The sequence below is a fragment of the Anarhichas minor genome, unplaced genomic scaffold (assembly GCF_050575085.1).
Source record: "Anarhichas minor isolate MPS153535 unplaced genomic scaffold, ASM5057508v1 ptg000100l, whole genome shotgun sequence".
Classification (NCBI taxonomy): domain Eukaryota; kingdom Metazoa; phylum Chordata; class Actinopteri; order Perciformes; family Anarhichadidae; genus Anarhichas; species Anarhichas minor.
In genome coordinates this window covers 411,744-429,753 of record NW_027466546.1, presented here as the reverse complement: position 1 = coordinate 429,753, position 18,010 = coordinate 411,744, and the positions used below count along the sequence as shown (strand labels likewise).

Sequence of the window (18,010 nt, the reverse complement as noted above, 5' to 3'; positions counted from 1 at the left end):
TTTAGCTTATATATTTTTTATTTCCGTCACATCAGGGTATGAATTCAGTTCTTCTTCCTCAAACAGGTGCCAAATTTAAGAAGTACATCGGTCACTCCGCCCACGTGACGAACGTCCGTTGGTCCAACGACCTGCAGTGGGTCGTCAGCACCGGCGGAGCCGACCACGCCGTCTTCCAGTGGAGGTTCCTGCCTGAGGGCGTCATGAACGGCGTCCTGGAGCCCCTCCTCCAAGGTAACACATTAGGTTAACCCACCTAGGACCAGAAGTTACCTGGAGTCCCTAAAATCAGATGTGTTTACTTCCTTTTGGCTCCATTTGTTATCCCTAAATCACTATCTGTGACAGTATCGTTTGTTATCCTTACTAACTTAGTAACCCTTAACCATCTGCAAATTCTTATTTATGACTCTCTTACATCGCCATTGTTATCCCAGAACTGCTATCTGTAAATAATAATTAAACACCAGGACACGATTTCTCTATTTTAAAGAGAAAATTAGTTATCCCTAGAATTTTATGATCTGTAAACACAGACAAAATAGTAAAAATTAGTTCCCATTTGTTATGACATCTGTAAAACCTCATCCAACATCTGTATTCTATAAACTCTTCATTCGTTATACCTAAACTTCTGTTACCAACCGCTATCTCTGCACAATTTGTGTACTTATTTGTCCTCCCTAGATTACCATATAGCCCCAAAATCCCCACCAACACAAAATTATCATTATCCTTGATTACAAATCGTTACATTACCATAACTCCACAACAGCGGCGCGTCGTGCATGTTATACCTGGGCCTTCAGTGCTGTCCTACTACAGTTGAATTACCTCCTAATAACCTCATTATGACGCCACAGCTACGGTTATTATTTTTTTCATGTAAAAACCTCACGAAAACAATGCAAGATTTGACAAGTGAAATAAAATGTTACATGAAGCTCAACATGTACAAAACACTAACTGCAGAGTGCAGATACATGAATACGTGACGGGATGCTGCGTCATTAACGGACAATGCATATAGACAAATTCAATGTAATTAACACAATGACAAGAACAAACTCACAAGAACCAGTCACATATATTTATATGACAACAAAGCATGACACATCAATCCAGCAACACTGCAGCGGATCCACGCATTCCACCACACAAGAGCACGAGCCATTCAAATATTATTCATGAAAACGACCCGATAGACAAATGAACAGTAGTAACGTTACTATGTAAACAAACAAACGCAGTTTGTCTCTTACCGAATGCTGTTCACTTAAAGACAAACTCCATCCTCCTTTCTTTGTTAAAGAGTTACCACGGACCTGCCGCGGTTCAGGAGCTGTTTCCCTGCGAACGTGTTCGTTGAGTTGTAGATCCACTCGGGTCTCTCCAAAAGTTTTCAAAAGCACCGTAGTGTCCTGCCGTGCTATGGCGTCCTCAGGTTAGCGTAGCATAGCTCCAAACACCAAGAGCTCAGTTAAAATGAAACACATTCCCAGACATAACATGTGCAACGCTTCTCCGACGCTGTCAGCAAGAAATACCGTTCATACAAATCCTTTTCCTGGCTGAGTCAGGCTGCCAGCTGTGGTTGACTGACCATTTCTTACGATGTCCAGCTTTTCCTGAAATGTCTTTCTTGAGAAAGGCGTTGTCAGTAACTCCACCACTAAATCCGTTTCTCCTCCTTATTCAGCCATTGAGTGTTAAAAAAACAAAGCTAGGTAAAAAAAAAAATAAACTACACCAAGCAAAACCCTAAAGATGTTATAACTTCTTCCATATCTTTTGTAGCGGGATGCGACCTGTCTATGCTATTCTACCAGCCACTAGCTCCCTGGGTCGGCTTAGTGGTTGTACAGTCTAGTGTTTGAAAGTATATTTTTTACTTACATTCTATACTGCCTGGGGAAGCTCCAGCTTCAAGATTACTTTACAACAGATAGATTTCTGCATAAAATGTAACCCTGAATAACCCGCGTTAGAATGCTATGTATCTCCGTTATGTGCTACGTTATGTGAAGCAGTGGGATGACAGGTTAAGCTTTATGAAGTCCTTTCACTATGGGATAAGATATGCCGAATCATTTAATGGGGCTTATCTCGTTACCATAGTTATTGTATACAAGACCGGTGGATCTACCATACGCAAATAGCAACCTGGTTGTGATCACTTACTTGTTATGTCTTTTAGTCTGAAGTCTCCGAGTCACTCTCTGCAGGGACGTCAGTGAGTAGGGCCACCAGGAGCGTTCTGCGCCTTGTTATGCCGTGGACCAAGCACTTAAAAGTACTTTTTAAAACAGGACTCCCCTCTTATATGGATTTCCAACCTCTTATTACAGAGGTTGTTGGTTTTATTTTATGAAAGTAAGATACAGGTTATGGCACAACGATTAATACAGTTTAAGGCAGAATCGTTTTGTGTGAAATACAATGGAAATAAATGGATAGTTTAGACTCCTACCGGAGGGAAAATACCTCTAGAGAGTCGTGTTAGAATACCGAGCAAAGGAACCCTTCACGGTATTATGTTGAAATGTAAGATACTTCCTACCAAAGGAACCCTTCAGAGAAGTGTATAGAGGGGTGAAACACACTACAATAGGAAACCCTATTGCAGTGTGGAGTCCAAAGCTTATGCAAGAGAGCAAAAGTTGAACTGAAAACAGAGCGAAATGTCACTGCTTATATCCTGTCCTCCGCTGAAAGCGGATGTAGGAGGCGCCTGCCTCTAGCACGTGGCCGCGGGAGTAGGGACGCGCTCTGCTGAGTATGAGAGCAGCAAAGGTGGGGGCTGACTGTGTTTGGGTTGTCAGTGTTTTCATATCCTGACCGGCGCAGCTGTCAACACTTTCAATTTGAACTCTTACTCCTCCAACTAAGCTCTGCTGGCTACCTTAAATTTCACATTAGTCACGTGCTCGCCCACTGACCAATCACGGCGCACGTTTATGCAGACGTACTTAGGAGGCTACCTCGGTAGCAGTGGCACGTCAAAGAATACGCCCAACATGTCAAACTAAAGATCTGATTGGTTGAACACTATGACAATCAACAATAGGTTGACAATAGGGCTCAAGAGGTTATAGTGCACATGGATGCACTTGTGAGTCTGCAGGCCTCGGGCCTCTCTTCTTACCTAGAGACACAGAGGTGAAATCTGATTGGATAAAAGCTCTACTTAAAACAAGCTGCACTGGAAGCAGAGCAACTGAGGAACACAGTAGCTGTGCAATGAGAACATAAGATAATGGGAAACATATGATAATACATGTAGTGTATTTATGAAACATTATTAAATTATAAAATAGCTATAACTTTGTGATTCTGTTTAGGCCAGCAGAGAAGGCTTAGCTGGCCCTGACGGCCCACCACTGATGCACGACCATTGTTGTCTTTAAATTATAAGTCGTCCATTTGGGGGGTGCGGGGGGGTTATATATTCATAATGTTCAATTTAACATTTGTTAACCCTAAATCCCCAACCTTACAATTGTGTGTCATATTCAGTAAACACTGACTCACCATTTGTTATTAGTATTATTGCATCTGTAGACCTTATGTATAACATATGTATGCTCTTAAACACCAGTTGTTTTTCCTACATTGCTATTGGTTATCCCTTAAGAGCTAATTTGAAACTGCACACAGAAACAGAGATACATCTTCGGGGTTTACTGAAAAACTGAAATTTTAATTAGCGTGTAATTAATGAGGTATTTTCCCGGTTGGTGTGTTCAGAGGGTTATGCCGACTCCAACAGCGGAGAGTCGGACTCTGACGTGTCGGACGTCCCGGAGCTCGACTCAGACATCGAACAAGAAGCTCAGACCAGCTACGAACGTCAGGTGACCCAAAAACAAACCAGTAACAATTTGCAAACAACCGGTCTGTCTGTCTGTCGGTCTGACTCGCCTGTGTCTGTCTGCAGGTCTATAAGGAGGACCTGCCTCAGCTGAGGAACAAGCTGATTGGTTCCCTGAAGCGTCAGAAAGCTCCGGAGGAGGGGCTTCGTCTGCAGTTTGTTCACGGGTAAAAAACAGCCTGTTGTGGTCTTTATTGTGCCGGTGCCGTTTCCTGCAGGTATAGGAGCTTTGACTGTAGTAACAGCCTGTTGTGGTCTTTATTGTGCCGGTGCCGTTTCCTGCAGGTATCGGAGCTTTGACCGCCGTAACAACCTGTTGGGGTCTTTATTTAGGCGGTGCCGTTTCCTGCAGGTATCGGGGCTTTGACCGCCGTAACAACCTGTTGGGGTCTTTATTTTGGCGGTGCCGTTTCCTGCAGGTATCGGGGCTTTGACTGCCGTAACAACCTGTTGGGGTCTTTATTTTGGCGGTGCCGTTTCCTGCAGGTATCGGGACTTTGACTGCCGTAACAACCTGTTGTGGTCTTTATTCTGGCGGTGCCGTTTCCTGCAGGTATCGGAGCTTTGACTGCCGTAACAAACTGTTGGGGTCTTTATTTTGGCGGTGCCGTTTCCTGCAGGTATCGGGGCTTTGACTGCCGTAACAACCTGTTGGGGTCTTTATTTTGGCGGTACTGTTTCCTGCAGGTATCGGGGCTTTGACTGTCGTAACAACCTGTTCTACAGTCAGTCGGGGGAGGTGGTCTACCACGTGGCCGCCGTCGCCGTCGTTTACAACCGGCTTCAGCACAGTCAGAGATTTTACCTCGGCCATGACGACGACATCCTCAGCCTCACCGTCCACCCGCTCAAAGACTACGTGGCCTCCGCACAGGTACGCCCCCACCAATCAGAGCTCAGCATGTTTCCGTCAGACTGACAGAGTGTTTCTGATTGGCTGTCTGTGGGTTCAGGTGGGCAGAGACCCGGCTGTCCATGTCTGGGACATCCAGACTCTGAAGTGTCTGTCTCTGCTAAAGGGACACCACAGCAGAGGGGTGTGTGCCCTGGAGTTCACAGGTACACTCACTGCACTGTGGACCATTTGGTATCCCTGAATCACCACATGCAATACATAAATCACCTATATATCTTTAATCATTTGTTTCCCCATTTGTTTCAATCATCCTTTGTTATCCGTGAATCATCACATATAAACCCTTTTATAAACTTTCAATTATATTATCCCTAAATCACAATCTGTAAACCGTAAATAATCACCTCCACTCTCTGCAAACACTAAAGTACTATTAGTTGTCCCTGAAGTACCACTTGTAAACCATAAACTATGACCTATAAACTGTAATATACCTTTTCTAAACGCTACCATTTGTAATCACTAAATCAACAAGTGTTTGTATAGAACCAAGTCACTGTAAGTTACATTTTTGTGTGTCAGGTTTTGTTAATGCAGCTTCTAATGTCTCCATGTCTGTCTCTTGTAACTTTTTTTTGTGTCTTCTTGTCACTTTATCTATCTTCTACCTTTGTCAATTGCATCTTGTCTCTCTTGCATCTTATCTATCTGTCTCTTGTAACATGCCTCCATTTCTCTTGTATCTTTTCTTTCTGTCTCTTGTCTATTTGTATCTTGTATATTGTCTCTTTCTCACTTGCATCTTGTGTCTCTCTGTCTCTTCTACCTCTGTCTCTGTATCTCTGTCTCTTGTACCTCTGTGTCTCTGTATATCTTGTACCTCTGTCTCTTGTATCTCTGTACATCTGTGTCTCTGTCTTTGTGTCTCAGCGGACGGGAAGAGTTTGGTCTCGGTTGGAATTGATGAATTTCACTCCATCGTCATCTGGGACTGGAAGAAAGGAGAGAGACTGGCCAAGGCCAGGTACACCTGCACACCTGACAACTACCTGTCTGCTTCACCTACAGATGTCATGTGGAGAGAGACCTGAACAAAACCTGAACCATTTATTTAGATACAACTGATATTCTGTTTGTTTGTTTGGACTCAAACCAACAGTGAATGTTTCTACTAACAAGTATCCTGATAGAGCTTCATTCAAACTCATCAATGAGCCTCACTGTTGTTCCTTCATCACCATCATCATCGTCACACTGTAGTTTATTCTGACAATCACACATACAGATACTCACCAGAACCAAATGTGGATTCATCCGCCGCTGAAAATAGTCCCAAAAAAACACTATTTGCTCCTGTTGGTTTGATAAGAACTACAGTGAATTACTGATTCTAAAGATTTAAGTCTTCAGTAGGAACCAAAGAGCCACAGACAGGAAGTGAGACCAACATGTAATAAAATCTAGAATAACAGCAACACTTTAACCTTCTGCTCTGTCTCTTCAGGGGTCATAAAGACAAAACCTTCGTGGTGAAGAGTAACCCGTTCAGGATGGACAAACTGGTGACTGTCGGCATGAAACACATCAAGTTCTGGCAACATTCAGGTAATCTTCCTGTTCGTCTCTTACCTTTCACAATAAAAGCCCCAGACATGTCCACTGTGTAACGGATTACATGTGTTCAAACCTTTTAGGTGGCGGTCTGACGTTCAAACGGGGGATTTTCGGGAACCTGGGGAAGCAGGAGACGATGATGTCTGCGTGTTATGGTCGATCGGAGGACCTGGTCTTCTCTGGAGCCACCAACGGAGACGTTTACATCTGGAGAGACACCACGCTCATCAAGACCATCAAAGCCCACGACGGCCCCGTGTTCGCCATGTGCTCCCTGGACAAGGTAACACCTGGGTCACCTGGGACAACTGGGACACTTGGGTCACATGGGACAAGTCGTAAAATGACACAAAGTTGTATTATAAGGAAAATTTTTATTTAATGAGAAGATTACAATGAAATATTAATATTATTATTAGTTAGATTACATTGACACAAAAAGTGGATCATTGTAATCGTAGAAATTATTTGCCAGTAGAATTTAAATTTTTTTGAAACATTAAGATAAAATATGATTATTGATCGGTGATGTTTCCCGTGTTGCGTTCACTGTCCAGGGTTTCGTGACGGGGGGGAAGGACGGCGTGGTGGAGCTCTGGGACGACATGTTCGAGAGGTGTTTGAAGACATATGCCATCAAGAGAGCCGCTCTGTCTCCGTCCTCTAAAGGTATCACTGTCTTTTCTTTTTCATAATGCTTTTATAACTCATGAGACTCCTGGGACACCGGGGTCACCTGGTTCACCCGGGACACCGGGGTCACCTGGTTCACCTGGGTCACCAGGGACACCGGGGTCACCTGGGTCACCCTGGAACACCCGGGTCATCCTGGAACACCCGGGACACCCGGGTCACCCGGGACACCGGGGTCAGCCGGGACACCTGGGACACCCGGGACACCTGGGACACCGGGTTCACCTGGGACACCTGATTCACCCGGGTCACCGGGGTCACCCTGGAACACCGGGGTCACCTGGGACACCCGCGACACCGGGGACACCTGGTTAACCTGGGTCACCCGGGACACCTGGGTCATCGGGGACACCTGGTTAACCTGGGTCACCCTGGAACACCGGGGTCAGCCGGGACACCCGGGTCACCTGGGTCACCCGGGACACCTGGGACACACGGTTCACCTGGGTCACCTGGTTCACCTGGGTCACCAGGGACACCGGGGTCACCTGGGTCACCCTGGAACACCCAGGTCATCCTGGAACACCCGGGACACCCGGGTCACCCGGGACACCGGGGTCAGCCGGGACACCTGGGACACCCGGGACACCTGGGACACCGGGTTCACCTGGGACACCTGATTCACCCGGGTCACCGGGGTCACCCTGGAACACCGGGGTCACCTGGGACACCCGCGACACCGGGGACACCTGGTTAACCTGGGTCACCCGGGACACCTGGGTCATCGGGGACACCTGGTTAACCTGGGTCACCCTGGAACACCGGGGTCAGCCGGGTCACCTGGGTCACCCGGGACACCTGGGACACACGGTTCACCTGGGTCACCTGGGACACCGGGGTCACTAATGGTCTGGTTTGTGTTGGGTGGTCGTGGATCAGGTCTGCTGCTGGAGGACAACCCGTCCATCAGAGCCATCACTCTGGGTCACGGTCACATCCTGCTGGGAACCAAGAATGGAGAAATCCTCGAGATTGACAAGAGCGGACCGATGACGCTGCTGGTTCAGGTCAGACGGGTTCTATTAACCTGATCTCCTTATCACCTGATCACCTGACCAAATGTTGTCTGTGAGGCGTTTACTGACTGCAGGTGTTCATGTTGTGTTCAGGGTCACATGGAGGGGGAGGTGTGGGGTTTGGCAGCTCACCCTCTACTTCCTGTCTGTGCCACCGTCAGCGACGACAAAACTCTGAGGATCTGGGAGCTGTCGGCCAATCACCGCATGGTCGCTGTCCGCAAACTCAAGAAAGGTGAGAATATAAACCTGTTTAACACGTGTTTTACACAGGTAACACACGCAGGTAACAAGCACAGGTAACACACGCAGGTAACATACAGGTAACACACACAGTTTTACACAGTGTTACCTGTGCTTGTTACCTTTGTGTTACCTGTGTGTTTTACTTGTGCTTGTTAGCATGTGTGTGTGTGTGTGTGTGTGTGTTTTACCTGTGCTTGTTACCTATCAGGTGGGCGGTGCTGTGCCTTCTCTCCTGACGGTAAAGCTCTGGCCGTCGGTCTGAACGACGGCAGCTTCCTGGTGGTGAACGCCGATACGCTGGAGGACATGGTGACCTTCCACCACCGCAGGGAGCTCATCTCAGACGTCCGCTTCTCCCAAGGTACCTGAACTCAGCACAGAGGTGAGGATGAAGGTGATTGGTCCGTCTGTGATGAGGTCACATGAGCTCTGTGTGTTTTTAGATGCAGGGAAGTACCTGGCTGTGGCCTCCCACGACTCCTTTGTGGACATCTACAACGTCCTGACCAGTAAGAGAGTCGGCATCTGTAAAGGAGCCGGCAGCTTTATCACACACATCGACTGGGACTCTCGAGGTGAACGCACTCAAAGATTAGCTGTTGAGGATAAATACACTTTTACATAGAAGAGACATAAAAACATACAACGGCGTATTAGATACAGAGCTGGAGGAGGGAGGCAATATTCAGAGACTCTCAGATGTCAAGAAATGACACGGCTTCACTTTGGATGGATCAACGTCTTCACACCACCGACGCCGCCGGTAAACAGGAAACACCACAAACTCACACGTTAGTGAGGAAGAGCATCATGAAGGATCATCATCTGTCCACTGTGTTTAGTTCCTGATGAAGAGTCTCCTCGTCCTCATCAGGCGGTTGTTTTGATGACAAAATGGAGCTTCTGGGTTAAAATCACCAGTTTATGATGTTTACAATAACAACATTTATATCATTTGATCAGGTCGTCCACATCAAACATGGCGTCATGAGGTTGATTTAACCTTGAGTTATTTTTCTCATAAATTTAAGACTTCTATCTTGAAGGTTCTAAGCCTTAATTATTTAATATTACCCTCCTCCGGCTCCGTCATTTCTTTTTCTGTTTTTAACTTCAATGGTCCTGATGAAACATTTTGTCTCAGTCCTGTGATGCTTCATGGATGTTTGTCCTTCCTCAGGTAAACTGCTGCAGGTGAACACCGGAGCCAAACAGCAGCTGTTCTTTGAGGCTCCACGAGGACGCCAACAGAACATCAGTGTGGTGGAGGTCAGTCTGTGTGGAATGATTCACATCAGGGTTGTTTATATATAATATAATAGATACACATTTGTATATTTGTGTGCTTTCCAGTTTGAGAAGCTGGACTGGGCGAGCTGGACGTCCGTTCTGGGTCCGACCTGTGAGGGAATATGGCCGACGCTCAGTTTCGTTAACGCCGCTTCGCTCACCAGAGATTGCAAACTGCTCGCTACCGGAGACGACTTCGGCTTCCTCAAACTGTTCAGCTTCCCATCCAGAGTGAGAACCGTCTGATGATGCTTCTTTTATCGTGACTTCTTCTCTTTCTGACTTTTCCTCTGCTCTGACCCTCTCAGGGCCAGTTTGCCAGGTTTAAGAAGTACGTGGGTCACAGCACCAACGTGACCAACGTCCGCTGGTCCAACGACGATTCCGTGCTGCTGTCGGTGGGCGGAGCCGACACGGCGCTGATGATCTGGACCAGAGAGCTAGCCGGTCACAAAGAGAGCAAAGCTGTGGACAGCGAGGAGTCAGACGACGACACGGAGGAGGATGGAGGTAACGAGTAACGAGTCCACGGAGACTTTTATTCTGAAAATCTCCCCTCAGTGATCTCAGCCGTGGACTCGTCGTTGTGTTTTCAGGGTACGACAGCGATGTGGCTCGAGAGAAGGCGGTGGACTACGTCACCAAGATCTACTCTGCCAGCATCAGGAACATGTCAGGAACCAGACCTCACCTGCAGCTCAAAGAGCTACCTGTGGAGGAGAGGTGATCAGATGATGACTCACACACACACACACACACACACACACACACACAGTGCTTCACTATCTGAACTGGTTCTGAACCTGTCTCCTCTTCAGGCCTCCTGTGAGTCGAGCTGCTCCGCTGCCCGACAAACTCCTGAAGAACAATGTGATGAAGAAGAAGAAGGTGGTGGAGGTCAGTCCGAACCCCGTTTACACTGTCCGGTCCGCTGACATGTGACTTCACTTCAAACAGCTGATCGTATCTCGTTTTCAGGAGCTGGTGTTGGAGCACGTCTTCGGCTACAGAGGCTTCGACTGTCGCAACAACCTGCATTACCTCAACGACGGCGCTGAGATCATCTTCCACACCGCTGCTGCCGTGGTCGTCCAGAACCTGTCGGCCGGTCAGTTCAGCCCTCAGACCGGGCCTCTAATGGTAAATGTTGTTGTTGATGATGACATCACACCACCTGCTTCCTGTCCTGACAGGAACCCAGAGTTTCTATCTGGAACACACTGACGACATCCTCTGTCTGACCGTCAATCAACACCCAAAGTACCAAAACGTCATCGCTACGGGACAGATTGGTGAGCAAGCAAAGCAACCACAAAGAGACTCAAAACAACCACAAATAGACTCAAAACAACCACATAGACACAGAACAACCACAAATAGACACAAAACAACCACAAATAGACACAAAACAACCACATAGAGATAATATTTGAGTTGTCTCGTCTGCTCCTGTTTTGAATTCTCTCTAGTTTAAGAATGGACCAGTATTTACAGAGTAGAGATACAAGCAGAGCTCACACTTTGTGTTTATACAGATAGACAGACATGTTGTTCTCATGCATGATCGGACTGCTTTTTTGCCCATTTGCACTTCTTTTCTTTTCCACTGCTTCCTCATTGTCACCGCCTCACCTCATCACCAGGTGACATGGCTGACCTGCCAGGTAAGTGTGCTGTCACTCAGCATCACTCATCATCCACACACTTTCTGTTGACATCCATGTGGAGAACTCAGTGTTTAACGTGTTGGTGTCGTGTGCTGTCGGTGTGTAGAGGTGGAAGTGTCTGGTGAGTATCAGCAGTCAGGATCCCGTTCAGGTCTGGTTCATCTGTTTGTAGCTCCCCCCCCCCCCCCCCCCCCCCCCCCCCCCCCCGAGTCTGTCAGAGACCAGGTCCACACTAATGTGGATTCAGATGAAAACAAAGCTTGTGAAATCCATTCACACTAAACCAAAGAAAACTGAACTTTTGAAAGACTTCCTGTCTCCTTCAACTTCCCGTGAGCTCTGATCCTGGAGATTTCTTCTTCTGGACAAATCTTTTGTCTTTTATTGAGTCAGAAAATCAAATTAAAAAAACACAGATGCATTGAGATGTATTTCCAACATTGAGTGTCACTATTTTGTTGTGTTGTTTCAACATTCTGACACAAATTATTATAGAATTAGTGTTTTTTTTAGGTGAATAGGTGGAAATGATTTTACTGCACTGGACATTTTTTTTATAAACAAGACTTGAAGCTACTGAAACACTAGAAGTGCTTTGAGCCGACCAGCAGCTATTTACTATCTCAGCTGATGATGTTCAACAGAAACCACAGCGAGGGAAATGTGAAAGTTCATTCTTCAAACAAATTTTGGAAAACGGGTTGAAATAATGTTGTTGCACTAGCAATAAGGAAAACAAGACTGTAAAGCCTCTTTGATGCTGTCCTAAAGGGCTCAAAGGGGAAATTCACAGAATATTTCCACAACATGTCGCTCAGGATTTCATTTTGAATCTGAAAACATTAGTGTGGATGGTTAACCTTTTTGCAAACAGTGTTTTCAAATGTGTCCATTTTAGTGTGAGCATGGCAGTAGAGAGACTAAAGCCTTGCTTAGCGGCTCTTATTAGCATGCTAAGGTAGCCGCGTTATGGTTCTGTTACTGTATGTGGTGTCTGTACTGTCTGTGGCGAGACTGGGATTCAGTCTTATTAACTTCTACAGCCGTGATCACATGGGACCATGAACATCTACAGTAAATGTAGATGTTCATGGTCCCCAGAGGATGAATCCAATGATGTATTTATATAGTACAATTAAAAAATAAACACAAAATGAAATGTAAAACTATATTGTGGTAACTGAGGGGACGAAAAAAGAATGTAGACTGTTCTGGAAAAAAGGTCTGATCACATTCGGAGGAGAACCTGAGGAATCAAATGGATGTCGAAGAGGAATTACAGAGATTTGGAGATTGAAAAGAAAGCAAAAGCCATTTCAGGTAAAACACCAGAGGCCCTAAACTGGAGCCTTGGGGTGTCCCACCAGAGATTAACAGAAGAGTCACAGCTGATACGGATCCATCTGTCAAAGCTCCAAACATCCAAAGTAATTTTTAGTAGTCTGCTGCTGCAACTTTACTACCTTTTGTTCTAGATTTGTTTTGTTTGCGCCGACTCAGCCGATCGTCCCAAAAAACACAACTTGTCTCAATCTGCGCTGACTTAAAGGAACTCCTGTGTGATTGTGGCTGAAGGAGTTGATAGTGTTTGCTCTAAATGTTTGCTTACACGGTGAAAGTGAAAAAGAAGCAGTTTGTATTTTTCCCCAAACCCTGAATCCAAAACAGTCTCTTATACCAGATTTCCTCTGTTAAACCAGATAGATATCCAGTTCCATACACCTTCTCCCTCAACTCCTGATTCTTAGCCTGTTCTCCCTGATACTCTCCACTCCTCACTTCCTTTGGTTCCATTTCCTTACCTCCTCAGTCCATTGTTTCCTTTATTCTTTGGTGTTTTGCCTCCTTAATTTCATGACTCTTTGATTCCTTTGTTCTCTGATTCCTTGGTCCATCAACTCCTTGATTCCATGATTCTCTGTGTCTCTGTTCTTTGGTTCCTTGGTTCCCTTACTACCCTAAATCCTTGATTCCTTAGGTTCCCCAGGTTCCTGTCTGCACATAACCTTGTTTTCTTAAAGCCGTGCCTTGTGTGTTGTTTCCACAGTGCCTGGGAACCTCTAGTCCTTTGCTCCTTGATACTGTGGGTCTTAGGTTCCTTGGTTCTACTGTTCTTTGAATCCTTGGTTCCACAGTTTCAAGGATCCACATCTAAGGAGATATATCATTTCCATGGTTCCTTGGTACCACAGTTCTTGGGATCATTGGTTCCTTGATACTGTGGTTCCTCAGCTTCCTTACTATCTTAATTACTTAGGACTTTAACCTTAACGCTTGATAAAGCTAATGCCCCTGATAATCTCTTTATTAGATTAATAATTGATAAATCAAAGTAATAATTGACAGAATAGTTGACTATCAACATAGTTGTTAGTTTCAGCCCTAGTTCGGTCCTTTGGTTCTTTGACTCCTGGGCTACCATAGTACCTCAGGTCCCTGGTGCTACAGTTCCTTGGTCCATTGATACTGTGGTTCTTAGGTTCCTAAGTGCCATGGTTCCAGGGCTACCTCACTACCTTAGGTCCCTGGTTCTACAGTTCCTTGGTCCATTGATACTGTGGTTCTTAGGTTCCTACGTGCTTTGGTTCCAGGGCTATCTTACTACCTTAGGTCCCTGGTTCCAAAGTTCCGTGGCCCATTGATACTGTGGTTCTTAGGTTCCTAAGTGCTATGGTTCCAGGGCTTCCTTACTGCCTTAGGCCCTCTGGTCCACAGCTCCTTGGATCCTTAGACCATGGGTGTCTTGTTGCCTTAGTTGTGTGGCTCCTCAGCTCTTTTGGTTCCTACATTTGTCTTTTCCTCTATCAGGCCTCGCTCCATCCATCCACGTTTGGGATGCCATGACCAAGCAGACGTTGTCCATCCTCCGCTGTTCCCACGCTAAAGGTGTCGGCTACGTCAACTTCAGCGCCACAGGAAAGCTGCTGCTGTCGGTGGGAGTGGAGCCTGAACACACCATCACAGTGTGGAGGTGGCAGGAAGGTACAACGTCCTTTATTAGTTTTTAGGAGCAGCTGCGGTTCAGGAAGGTAGAACGGTCGTCCATTAAGATCCAAGAACATACTGAGCCCCAGTAAAGGGGAATGCTTTGAGTGGGTTATGATTATGCCATAGAGACGTATTGACTTGGAAAGTGACCTTTGACCTTCTCTGCCAGGCACCAAGGTGACTTGTAAAGGTGGCCACGCCGAGCGGATCTTCGTGGTGGAGTTCAGACCGGACTCTGACACCCAGTTTGTGTCGGTGGGAATCAAACACATCAAGTTCTGGACTCTGGTCGGAGGTTCGCTCGTTTACAAGAAAGGCGTGATCGGCTCCGTGGACGACGGCCGCATGCAGACCATGCTGTCTGTCGCCTTCGGTGCTGTAAGATCAGAACCGTGGAGCTCTGACTCACCTTCTAAAATAAGATACATAAACCTGTGTTAAGTCTGTGTTTTGTCTCCAGGGCAACCTGACGTTCACCGGCGCGATAAACGGAGACGTTTACGTTTGGAGGGAGCACTTCCTGGTTCGAGTGGTGGCGAAGGCACACAGCGGTCCAGTCTTCACCATGTACACCACCCTGAGGGACGGACTCATCGTCACTGGAGGGAAGGAAAGGCCGTGAGTACCCGAGAATCAACATGCTTTTATCCCAGCTACATTTAGAAACTGTAATCCACCACACTGAAGGCTCTAGGTCACAATTAGTCTTTTTACATCCTGGTTCTTGTTGTTGTCACACCTGTATCATAACAATAACAGTGCCTCTGGTGGGTTCAGCAAAGGTCCGAGTTCCAGGTGACGGACCGGACAAACTGTGGCTCTTGACTCCTGTGGCTCTTGACTCCTGTGATGGTTTAAAGATGATCAGAGAGAACTGTGGCAGGACTTATGGACATGAGGGCCAACTCTTGGTCTCAGATGAAAGACCGAGACAATTGGTTCTTTCCTGACTCCCATATTTGGTTCATGAAGCAGGAATAGGTTACACCCGGACCAAATCCTGAAGCCAAGACTTGGGGGTGCAGTTGGTTTTAGTTCATCTGGATCCACAATAGCTGAGGCAGCTGATGTTCCTGGCCCTTTGAATGTGATACATAGGGGAAGCAGTGCATTAAGAACTATTAAAAGAAAGCCATGATATGTCTGTTGGTTGCATATGACAGGACTAAAGAGGGCGGTGCTGTCAAGCTGTGGGATCAGGAGATGAAGCGCTGCAGAGCGTTTCAGCTGGAGACCGGCCAGCCGGTGGAGAACGTCCGATCCGTCTGCAGAGGGAAGGTACGAGGCTCATCAGATCACATTTAGAAAGTTCTGATCCAGCATAAACGCAAACCTTATGACTCTTTTTGTCCCTGATGGTCCAGGGTAAAATCCTGGTGGGCACCAAAGATGGCGAGATCATAGAGGTTGGAGAAAAGAACGCCGCCTCCAACACCATGATCAACGGACACACTCAGGGAGGCATCTGGGGTTTGGCAACTCATCCTTTCAAAGACGTCTTCATCTCCGCCAGCGATGACGGCACCATCCGAATATGGGACCTGGCTGATAAGGTAGCAGGGCTGAAGACTGGGATTGAGGATGTGGGTTCAACCTTTTAACTACTCATTTGTTCTGTTTTCTGTGTGTTAGAAACTTCTGAACAAGGTGAGTTTGGGCCACCCTGCCAAGTGCACCTCCTACAGTCCCAACGGAGAGATGGTTTCCATCGGTATGGAGAACGGAGAGTTCATAGTCCTGCTGGTCAACTCCCTCACCGTCTGGGGCAAGAAGAGAGACCGCAGCATCGCCATCCAGGACATACGGTACAACTTCAGTCTTTAACAGATATCATGCCTTTAACACCTCTATGTTGAACCTTAATCAACTGCACATATTTTTGGGGGTCTTCTTGTGGTTCAGGTTCAGTCCAGACAACCGATTCTTGGCGGTGGGTTCAGTTGAGAGTGCTGTGGATTTCTACGACCTTTCTCTGGGACCATCTCTTAACAGGATTGGCTATTGTAAGGACATCCCTGGCTCCGTAATCCAGATCGACTTCTCGGCTGACAGCAAACATATCCAGGTTAAAAAAGACAAAAAAAAACAAGTTAACTGGTTTAGTTTAGCCAGGCGCAAATGTAGGTTTGGTGCTCTTTGTTATATGGTGCAGATGCTTAGATCAGTGAACTGACTAAAACGTGAAATCCTTCATTTCCACCCCAGGTGTCCACCAGCACCTACACTCGGCAGGTGCATGAAGTTCCCTCAGGAAAGATTGTCACAGAGCAGTCTGTATTTGAGAGGATCACCTGGGCTACCTGGACCAGGTGAGGCTGACGGGGGATAAAAAAGTCAATGGGTCTCAGATGCTCTAATATACTGTGAGATGTGTTAAATTTAGGAAACATGCTCTATGGTGTCATCCTGTTGGGTCTAAGGAACATACTGAAGAGCTTAGTTACTTTTGTTTTCTCAGCATCCTCGGTGACGAGGTTCTTGGAGTTTGGCCTCGTAACACAGAGAAGGCCGACGTTAACTGTGCTTGTGTTTCTCACGCCGGCCTCAACCTGGTGACCGGAGACGACTTCGGCCTCATCAAGCTCTTTGACTTCCCGTGCTCTGACAAATTTGTAAGTTTAGCGTCGGTAATGACGATGAAATCTCGTCTTTGGGTTCACTTCATCAACCTCTTCGTACTTAACCTTGTGGTCTTTACCTCACAGGCGAAACACAAGCGCTACTTCGGTCACTCCGCTCACATCACAAACGTTCGCTTCTCCTGCGACGATAAGTTCGTCATCAGCGCCGGTGGCAGCGACTGCAGGTGAGATTAAGTTCAGAGAAAACACCTGAATAGTGTCCAATCAGGACCAATCAGAAGAGCTCTTTGTGTGTATTATTTATTTATTACAAACACACAGTAAAGAGAAGAAGAATAAACTGCTTCTAAGACACAAAAGAGGTTTTTACACTCACCGATGAAACATTCCTAAATTCTAAAAATCTAAAATAAAATTGTTTTTCTGGATGGAACCCTCAAATATAAACGTATACAGTGGCCATGTTGGTGCACGTTAGTCCACGTCAGTGCAAGTTAGTTCACGTTAGTGCACTTAAGGGCACGTTAGTTCACTTTGGTGCACGTTAGTTTACATTAGTTCATGTTAGTGCACGTTGGTTCACGTTAGGGCACGTTAGTTCACTTTGGTGCACGTTGGTTCACGTTAGTTCATGTTAGTGTTAGGTTCATGGAACCTCTAGACTGTGTGGAAACCGCATGTAATCCAGCCTCTTACATAAAGAGAACCGGTTTCAATTATAAACAAAGCATTTAATACCTCTCATGCTAAAACAATTGCATGGTGGAGTACATCATTTACAGTTACACCGAATATGACCTGCTCACCCCAAAAAGCGTTACCACCCACCCAGTGGTACAGGAGCAAGAGCCGGACTTTCTTTCTTCCCCGCCTTACATAGTTCAAAAAACATCCCCTCGTGTCCGTAGTTCCTATTGGCTAAATCCAGTTGGCTCCTCCTCCTCGCAGGACCCTCGCACGGGTATGACCTGTAATTGCCTATCTAGAAATCTATCTGTCCCTTACTCCCAACATACTATTCTTTACAGTTTAAAACATTCAATGACTGTCTTTTATGGCTTAACACTTCTATGGTAAACATTCTATATAAAGATAAGGATTTGCAACTTTTGGCAAAAACCTTCACAAGTTTCACAAGCAAATATAAAGGTGCTACTAAGATACACTTCTAACTACAAATTCTAAAA

At 46.2% G+C, this 18,010-nt stretch overlaps 1 protein-coding gene across 3 annotated transcripts in view; it reads left to right on the top strand.

The window, feature by feature from the left end:
- Positions 1–18,010, top strand: part of LOC142939514 (echinoderm microtubule-associated protein-like 6) — a 28,972-nt gene that overhangs the window by 8,550 nt on the left and 2,412 nt on the right. Inside the window, exons 12-43 of one of the 3 annotated variants that reach the window (XM_076082666.1) lie at positions 67–234; positions 3,748–3,854; positions 3,938–4,038; positions 4,559–4,745; positions 4,825–4,930; positions 5,658–5,751; positions 6,232–6,332; positions 6,422–6,624; positions 6,899–7,010; positions 7,914–8,041; positions 8,144–8,285; positions 8,505–8,657; positions 8,740–8,871; positions 9,477–9,565; positions 9,650–9,817; positions 9,895–10,096; positions 10,183–10,309; positions 10,405–10,483; positions 10,565–10,694; positions 10,780–10,878; positions 11,230–11,250; positions 11,360–11,374; positions 14,062–14,235; positions 14,411–14,619; positions 14,702–14,859; positions 15,405–15,519; positions 15,606–15,794; positions 15,874–16,046; positions 16,144–16,306; positions 16,447–16,550; positions 16,700–16,853; positions 16,947–17,047. In XM_076082666.1, the coding sequence (XP_075938781.1) occupies positions 67–234; positions 3,748–3,854; positions 3,938–4,038; positions 4,559–4,745; positions 4,825–4,930; positions 5,658–5,751; positions 6,232–6,332; positions 6,422–6,624; positions 6,899–7,010; positions 7,914–8,041; positions 8,144–8,285; positions 8,505–8,657; positions 8,740–8,871; positions 9,477–9,565; positions 9,650–9,817; positions 9,895–10,096; positions 10,183–10,309; positions 10,405–10,483; positions 10,565–10,694; positions 10,780–10,878; positions 11,230–11,250; positions 11,360–11,374; positions 14,062–14,235; positions 14,411–14,619; positions 14,702–14,859; positions 15,405–15,519; positions 15,606–15,794; positions 15,874–16,046; positions 16,144–16,306; positions 16,447–16,550; positions 16,700–16,853; positions 16,947–17,047 (4,204 nt within the window). The remainder of the gene's footprint in view (positions 1–66; positions 235–3,747; positions 3,855–3,937; positions 4,039–4,558; positions 4,746–4,824; positions 4,931–5,657; positions 5,752–6,231; positions 6,333–6,421; positions 6,625–6,898; positions 7,011–7,913; positions 8,042–8,143; positions 8,286–8,504; positions 8,658–8,739; positions 8,872–9,476; positions 9,566–9,649; positions 9,818–9,894; positions 10,097–10,182; positions 10,310–10,404; positions 10,484–10,564; positions 10,695–10,779; positions 10,879–11,229; positions 11,251–11,359; positions 11,375–14,061; positions 14,236–14,410; positions 14,620–14,701; positions 14,860–15,404; positions 15,520–15,605; positions 15,795–15,873; positions 16,047–16,143; positions 16,307–16,446; positions 16,551–16,699; positions 16,854–16,946; positions 17,048–18,010) is intronic. The other 2 variants (XM_076082667.1, XM_076082668.1) reach the window with 2 other exon arrangements.